The following is an 8,729-nucleotide window of genomic DNA, read 5'->3' on the forward strand; positions in this document are numbered from 1 at the left end:
CACATGCATGTGTGTACACGTGTGGGTAGCAGTGGTGTAGTGGTGGTTAGCACGCCACGCTACGGAACGCGACGTGGGCTTTGAATTCCCACTCGGCCGGTGACGATAATCAGAACCGGTCCTGGGCCTCCCCTAGGTCGTCTCGGCGTCAAGTGCGTACCTGGTGCGGTGTGTAGACATCGCCACGGGGGAGACAAAGGCGGTCGGGCGGAATTCTTGCGACACCCCACCACCCCTTGTCATTTGTGTGGTGCACCTCCGGTGGTTGCCAACGGCACTTGCCCCATCAGCCCCCGTGTGGAGGCTACACGGGGGGCCTTTGTCTTTGTGCGTGCGGGAGAGAGATTTAGACCCCACGTGATGACGGGAGCGAGTCGTCGCCTGCCATGTCGAACAATTTGCACTCAGACAAAGATCCCCCGTGTAGCCTTCAGCAGGCTGTAGGGGCAAGCGAGCAGCACCTATGAAGGCCGGCACGGCGCACACGAGGGGGGTGGGTGGGTGGCCAGCGCCACGCCCGGCCGCCTTTGTCTCCCTGGTGGCGATGTTTACACATTGCATGAGGTACTCATTTGAGGCTGAGTCGACCTAGGGGGAGGCCCAGGACCTGTTCGGATAATCGTTGTTGATATTGGCCGTCGATGGGTTATGCAGCGTAGAGCGCTAACCACTGCACCGCCACTCCCCCACACATATCCACGTGCACACGCACACGTACGCGTGCGCGTACACGCGAATGCACACGCGCACACACACGCGCACACACGCACACGTGCACGTGCACACACACGTGCACACACACGTGCACACGCCTCGTCACTAACTCCGCGTGTTCTCGCCGCCAGGTGTTTGTGCCGACGTGAAATCGACCCGCAGGGGGGTGGGGGGGGGTGGAGGTGGAACGCCAGAGCCGGCGGGGATTCCACGGCATTTTGAATGCTTCAAGACGTTTTGTTCTTTCGTCGCTGTTGGCGTCTTGACGAAATCGTCGTTCCAGCTCCCGTCGGCCGAAGGGAAGAGGGGCGAGTGGAGAAACACTGACGCACTGCGGGAAGTTTGGCCGAGTGGGGCAACACGCCGCCGCCTCCTCCTCCTCCGAAAATAGTCGGAGTGGCCGGCGTTCGTGAACAAAGTCATCGGGTGACCGATCCGTGGCCACATCAACTGCCGCCACCACCGCCACCACCGCCACCACCGCCACCACCCACCACCGCCAACACCGCCGCTGTGACCGCCACCACCGCCACCACCCACCACCGCCACCACCGCCGCTGTGACCGCGACCACCACCACCGCCGCCACCGCCGCTGCCGTCAACGCCATCGAGTTTATTTTTCTCCCCGACAAACGTAATCGATCTTCGAGGATTTCCCCACCCGCCCCCCACCCCATTTTATTTCCTTCCTTGGCGGGGTAGGGGGAGAGAGGAGTGACGTGGGAGGAGGAGGACGAAGGGGGGAACGGGGGGGAGGTAGCAGCAGTGACGACGACGACGGAGAAGGAGGAGGAGGAGGATTTGGCGAGCAAGGTAGCCGAGGGGCTGGGTGGGGCTGGGTGGGGCTGGGTGGGGGGGAGGAGGAAAGGGGGCGGTGGTGCACGGGCAGATTCGAGGAATCAGCGTTTGCGCAACGGGACGAAGTCGTCGACAACTTTCTATTAAAAGGCCGCCGCTCTCGGCGGATTCCCGGCACACGGCCCGGCTCCTGACTCCGCCGGCTCCTGACTCCGGCTCCTGACTCCGCCGGCTCCTGACTCCGGCTCCTGACTCCGACTCCGGCTCCTGACTCCGCCGGCTCCTGACTCCGGCTCCTGACTCCTCCGGCTCCTGACTCCGGCTCCTGACTTCGGCTCCTGACTCCTGACTCCGGCTCCTGACTCCGGCTCCTGACTCCTCCGGCTCCTGACTCCTCTGGCTCCGACTCCGGCTCCGGCTCCGGCTCGTGTCGTTTCAATGTTTTTTTTTTCTCCAACGACAATTTCGCAATAGGCTTTTATTTCCCACGCGCCCGTCAATTGTTTACCGTTAGCATTGTTGTCGTCGCCTGGGAGCACGACGACGACGACAAAGCGTGCGCGTCGACATGGATGACGAATCTCCGTCTCGTCCGTCGGCCCTCCTGTGAAACAAAATAAAAACACAAGCGGCGGAGTTCCGCATCGACTCGCACAGCCGAATCCGCGGCCAGGATCTACGCGGGCCCTTCCCCCTCGGCCACCGCCGGCGCCTGGCACGACCTCCGACGACCTCCACTGCCGCCACCGGCCGGCCGCGACTTTGCGACCCCCGATCCCGTCAGCTCCCCCCCCACCCCACCTCCACGGCCCCCTCACCTGCCGGATGGGACGAGGCCCCCGCTTCCCCCGCCAATGACTTGCCTGGAGGAGAGCCGGCCCCAGCTGCCCCACCGCCCCGCGGCGGCGGCGGCACCGTCGCCGTGCAAGTGCGAGCCGCAGCGGGGCCCGGCGGCCACCGCCGCCAGCACCACGACGCCCGTGCCAGCGGCGGCGATGCGCCACCTCCAGCTGTCAGGTGCGCTGCGACCCCCCCCCCCCCTCTCTCTCTCCTCCGCTCTCTCCTCCGCTCTCTCCTCCGCTGTTCTGTGCTCTCCCCCGCTCTCTCCCCCGCTCTCTCCTCTGCTCTCTCCTCCGCTCTCTCCTCCGCTCTCTCCTCCGCTCTCTCCCCCGCTCTCTCCTCCGCTCTCTCCTCCGCTCTCTCCTCCGCTCTCTCCTCCGCTCTCTCCCCCGCTCTCTCCCCCGCTCTCTCCTCTGCTCTCTCCTCCGCTCTCTCCCCCGCTCTCTCCTCCGCTCTCTCCTCCGCTCTCTCCTCCGCTCTCTCCTCCGCTCTCTCCCCCGCTCTCTCCCCCGCTCTCTCCTCCGCTCTCTCCTCCGCTCTCTCCCCCGCTCTCTCCCCCGCTCTCTCCTCCGCTCTCTCCTCCGCTCTCTCCCCCGCTCTCTCCCCCGCTCTGTCCTCCGCTCTCTCCCCCGCTCTCTCCTCTGCTCTCTCCTCCGCTGTCGTCTCTCCTATCTGCGCTCCCCCACTCTTCCCCCACTCTCCTCTCCGCCCTCTCCCACCGTCTTGCGCTCTCCGCAACTTTCCTCTCCTCTCCTCCGCTCTCCCCCGCTCTCGATCCCCCGCACACACACACATGCCCACACACACACACACATGCCCACACACACACACATGCACACACACACACACACACATGCCCACACACACACACACATGCCCACACACACACACATGCACACACACACACATGCCCACACACACACACATGCCCACACACACACACATGCACACATACACACACATGCCCACACACACACACACATGCCCACACACACACACATGCACACACACACACATGCCCACACACACATGCCCACACACACACACATGCACACACACACACATGCCCACACACACACATGCCCACACACACACACATGCCCACACACACACACATGCCCACACACACACATGCCCACACACACACACATGCTCACACAGACACATGCCCACACACACACACACACATGCCCACACAGACACATGCCCACACACACACACACATGCCCACTGTCACCTTGTGGGCCGTGCGGTACCGGTGAAGTCGTGGGTCGTGCGGTGCCGGGTGTCGGCGCGGGTCGTACGGGGCCGGTTCACCGCACATTACCGGCAGGGATAGAGCCGTCAGGGCGAGGGGCTTGAGGCGTGAGCAGGAGCCAGAGGTCGCAAACGGGTTTTGATTCCTAACCCGTACCCGTACCCGGCCGCACCAGAGTCGCAAACGGCTACCCGTACCCGGCCGGGTACAGGTACCCGTACGCTACCCGTACCCTACCCGAAATGAGTGACAAACGGTTACTCACCGGTGACTCACGGCCTACCCGTACCCGTACCCGGCCGGGTACGGGTAGCCGGGTATCGGGTAGGGTACGGGTATCGGGTACCCGGTTGCGACCTCTGACAGGAGCCGGTGGACCTCGTCCCCCCCCCCCCCCGCCCCCCGCTGCTACGCGCGTAGGAGAGGGGGAGGGGGTGGGGGGGGGACGTCGCCCCCCTTGCTCATTGCGCCGTGCCGGCCGGATGCCCGTCGGAGTCCGTCGCCGCGACGGCGCTAAAGTTAGCAGCGCGGTGTGGTGGTTGCCGTGAACCCGGCGACCCGAGTTCCATGCCCGGTCGTGGCCAACACGGGCGGCTCTGGGTGATATCTGAAACCGTCTCGAGTCCCGCCCGCCCGTCCCGTCACAGTCACGCACAGATCGGCGCGGTGAAGTAGGGCCAAACGACCCCCGCGGGACCAAACACTGCTGCGGGAGGGGGGAGGGGGAGACTTTTGTGCTGGCGGTGGATTCACTTGGGGCTGTGAATCTCAACGTGGGCGTCTGGGTGGTTCGTGCTGACGCTGAGAGTTGAGAGGCGTGGGTTCGCGTCACGGTTCTGACCGGGGTTCGGGCTGAAAGAGAGCGCCAGGGTTGGAGTGAAGCTTCGCGTCGAGGCCCGGGTGAGGCTGGATAAGGTGTATTCGTAGGGCTACAACAACAAGAAGAAGAATGTAGAACGCGGCGTTCCATCCTCAGATCCCATGAGAAGCAGGAAACAACAGCGGAACCCGGGGGGGGGGGGGGGAGGGGGGGCACCGCCCGACCGAGATTGGCGCTCCGTTTCAAGAGACGGGGTTTGCAAGGCAGACTTGAGCACATCTGCCGACTGCGATTGCCCCCATTGCAAGTGGCTTGGGTGCCACTCTGACAGAAGCGCCCATCGCTGGCAGCGTCAATCGCTGATCACGTTATTGTGGTGAATAATGGTCACAGCGATCAATTGTTTTAAAGTAGTCGAGGGGACCCCCGTATAAACAGCTCGTCCCTGTGACGAGGGTCAGGGCTTTCTGGTCAATGTCATAATGGTAGAGGGAGAGAGGGTGAGTGATGAGTGATGAGAGCGTGAGAGAGAGAGAGTGATGAGTGAGTGAGTGATGAGTGATGAGAGAGAGTGAGAGAGTGAGAGATGAGTGGTGAGAGAGTGAGAGAGTGAGAGCGTGAGAGTGAGTGATGAGTGAGTGAGTGAGAGTAAGTGATGAGTGATGAGAGAGTGAGTGAGTGATGAGTGAGAGAGTGAGTGAGTGAGTGATGAGTGAGTGAGTGAGTGATGAGTGAGTGATGAGTGAGTGAGTGTGAGTGAGTGTGCACGTGTTAGTGAGTGTGCACGTGTTAGTGAGTGTGCACGTGTGAGTGACCGAGTGAGTTGGCGGTGGGGAGCGAGAGAGCGAGAGAGTGGGTGAGCGAGCGGGCGGGCGAGCGAGCGGGCGAGCGGAGCGGCGGCGAGCGGGCGGGCGAGCGGGCGGGCGAGCGGGCGAGCGAGCGGGCGAGCGAGCGGGCGGGCGGGCGAGCGGGCGAGCGGGTGGGCGAGCGGGCGAGCGGAGGGAGCGAGAGAGCGAGCCATCCTGCCAAGGTCGAAGCCGATGCTCCGTGTGGTTTTGTGTTGAAATTGGAGGGGGGGGGGTAGTTGGAGCGTAGATAATAACGATCGCACAGCGAAGCGAAACCGGAGCGCGCCGCCGCACGTGTCCATTACGGCTGGCAGTGGCGACGTGGACGCTGGCGGCGATGGGCAGGCGATGACACTGATGGAGACGAAGCTGGTGACATGATAACACAAATCCATCAAGGACACGGGCCTCCCCCTCCCCCCCCCACACCCGAACAAGAAAAATCCGTGATCGGTGACATTTTCACGAAACGGCCCTTGCATCAGAGCACATGAGGAGAGAGGCGGGGAGCTCAGCAGACTTGGTGAGAGAACGGGGCGGTACGAGGTGGAGACTGGGGGGGGGGGAGGGGGGGCTGATGGCAATGACATTTGTTCACGTGCGTTCGTTCTCTCGCCCGATTGGCTGGCGTTCGTCGCAAGGCGTCTGCCCCCCCCCGCCCCCATCACTGCTGTAATCAATCTGCAGTGTTGGCGTCATCGTCATCGTCGTCATCGTCGTCGTCGTCGTTGTTGTTGTCTTGCTGCTCTCCGAGGGATCTTGGTCGGCTCCGTTGGGGCGGGGGGCGGGGGGTGGGGGTGGGGGTAGGGGACGGGGGGTGGGGGTAGGGGGCGGGGCGAGAGGCGGGGCTAGAGGGAGAAGAGGGCGTGTCCTAAAAAGGAAAGGCGCAAGGGAGGCGGAGCAAGGGAGAGGCGACGACCTAAGGAGGAAGAGGGGGGGGGGGTGAAAAAGAGCTTCATAGCTCATCGGATTCCTCCGGCGTGAATTAATATTGTGCTTGTGATTTTACTCGCGTCAGTTTAACACGTGGCAGGCTTTCGCGACCAATATTACTCATAATCAACGTTTTTGTGGGTTTAGATCGCGTTATTTATAAATGTGTCGTAACCCTCCACCACCCGACACGGCCAATCAGCAAAAAAAAGTGTCACGTTGACAAAAGACAAAATAGTTCACTGCTTTAGCCCACCGGGGCAGTGTTGAAGCGTAAAACCACAACACTTACAATGTTTGAGTAGCACGACGTTTCGCTGGTTATTGCGTCCAGCATCATCGGGCAATTCGCGTTGTAACAGGACCCTGCGGGGTGGGCTGGTAGGAATAATACTAATACCGGTACAGGGATATCGACCGCACACACACGCGCACACACACACGCACATACACGTACACACGCACACACACACACACGCACACACACCGCACGCACACACACACACGTACACACACATGCACGCACGCACACGTAATGAAGTTGTGTTGCTACGCTTCCAGTTCGCCGTGAATAACGATCCGAAGCCCAATAGCGCCCATTCATCACGCCGCTCGAGTGGGCCGGACACGCACACACGCACGCACACACACGCACACAGTCACACATATACACGCACGCACACACGCACACATAGACACGCACACACACGCGCATACACACGCACACACACGCACGCACGCAAACACACGCGCACACACACGCGCATACACACGCATACACACACACACATACACACACGCACGCACGCGCACACACGCGCACACACACACGCACCTCTCACCTGCAAGGCAGCGGTCGCCGCTTCTCCTCCCACATCTCTCGTCGCGGCAGCTGTAACGATGGTGCAAGTTTGTTTTTATCATCAATTCCTCCTCCACCCCTCCCCGCCACTGTTCACCCACCAGAATAAATGAGTTCGCCCATAGTCAGTCGATCACAAAGTTTCGCCGTGAGGCGCCGGAAGCGACGGCCATCTTGTTTAATTCACATCACAGGGGGAGCGGGCGGCCATCTTGTCGGACAGGGTCATGCCAAGTGTTTGCAGTAGGGGGCGATGTTGATACACGGACGGACGGACGGACGGACGGACGGACGGTATAATCTATTGGTGGTCTGGTCCACTTCGTTCCTACCAGTATAACATTCTTATCACCCCCCTCCCCCAGGCTGGTACTGGGGCTCCCTGACGGCGAGTGACGCGCGGCAGATGCTGCGCCAGAGTGCGGAGGGCACGTTCCTGGTGCGCGACTCAACGCACCCGGACTACCTGTTCACGCTGTCGGTGAAGACGAGCCGGGGCCCCACCAACGTGCGCATCGAGTGCGCCGGCGGCAAGTTCAGCCTCGACTCGGCCTTCGTGGTGCGCCCCAAGGTGCTGCAGTTCGACGACGTCGTGGGCCTCGTGCAGTTCTACGTGGGCGCCAGCCAGCTGGAGGCCGATGCGCACGGCGCCTCCGCTGATGCCGCCGCCGCCGCCGCTAGCGCTGGCAGCAGCGGTGTCGGTGCTTCTCACCGCGTTGGTGCCGCCGCAGCCGTCGTCAACAGCGTCGTCGGCGCTGCCACGGCCGCCGCCGGTGCCATTAATCATGTGGGTGGTGGTGGCGCTATTGCCGGCGGTGGTGCCGCCGCGGCCGCCGCCGATAACGCCGCTACCTCGGCCGTGGACGACGGCGCCCACGGGCAGGACGGTGCCGATGGGCCGGCGCTACGACCACCGCAGGAGCCGGCGGCGACAGCGGCGCCGGCGGCGCGGCCGCAGCGACCGACATTGCCGCAGGAAGCGGAGCCGGAAGATGACGCGATTGCGCCGACCCCGCTGGCGCCGCCACCACCACCACCACCACCACAACAACAACAACAACCGCTGCTCCCACCGCAGCCGCCGCCGCCGCCCCCTCTGCCTCCGCTGGCGGCGCCGGACATCGCGTTACCGGCGGAAGACGGCGCCGGCGCCGCCCCTGCGGCGGTCGCGGCAGCGCCGGCTCGTGCCGCCACCGCGGCGGCGGCGGCGCCGGCGGCGGCGGCGTCGGTGCAGCTGAAGCTGACGCGGCCGTACTACAGCTCGGCGCCCACGCTGCAGCACCTGAGCCGCACCGTCATCAACCGCAACGCGCGCACCGTCGCCGAGCTGCCGCTGCCCGGGCGCCTCAAGGAGTACCTGGACGAGTATCCCTACCGGCTCTAGCGGGCGGCCCGTCCGCCCTTGGGGTCCAGAGGGTCGGCCGGCGGTAGGGGGTGGGACGGGAGATTGGGGGCCGGGCGAGGTGGGCACGGGGCGCGGGGTTTGGCCACCGCCACCGCCGGCTTCGTCGTGCGCCGGTTGGCGGAGGGAGCGACGCGTGGGGCCTGCGTGCACACCGCACTCACGCACCGCGGTCACACCACACACACTAACCACACACTCACACCACATTCACACCACACGCACCGCACTCACACCACACTACACTGATCAC

At 63.4% G+C, this 8,729-nt stretch overlaps 1 protein-coding gene across 1 annotated transcript; it reads left to right on the top strand.

Moving 5' to 3' along the window:
- Positions 1-1,559: 1,559 nt before the first annotated feature.
- LOC144947342 (uncharacterized) lies at positions 1,560-8,515 on the top strand. Its single transcript, XM_078876616.1, has 2 exons — positions 1,560-2,530; positions 7,440-8,515. The coding sequence occupies exons 1-2, from the start codon at positions 2,368-2,370 to the stop codon at positions 8,456-8,458; spliced, it is 1,182 nt and encodes a 393-aa protein (XP_078732742.1). The 5' UTR covers positions 1,560-2,367; the 3' UTR covers positions 8,459-8,515.
- Positions 8,516-8,729: the final 214 nt, after the last annotated feature.

Source organism: Lampetra fluviatilis, chromosome 44 (assembly GCF_964198595.1).
Source record: "Lampetra fluviatilis chromosome 44, kcLamFluv1.1, whole genome shotgun sequence".
Taxonomy (NCBI): domain Eukaryota; kingdom Metazoa; phylum Chordata; class Hyperoartia; order Petromyzontiformes; family Petromyzontidae; genus Lampetra; species Lampetra fluviatilis.

Bases quoted from the DNA above. Each gene is read 5' to 3' on its own strand.
- LOC144947342 (XM_078876616.1), top strand. From the start codon at position 2,368: ATGACTTGCCTGGAGGAGAGCCGGCCCCAGCTGCCCCACCGCCCCGCG. The intron at 2,531-7,439 runs GTGCGCTGCGAC...CCCCTCCCCCAG, and splicing joins GCGCCACCTCCAGCTGTCAG to GCTGGTACTGGGGCTCCCTG.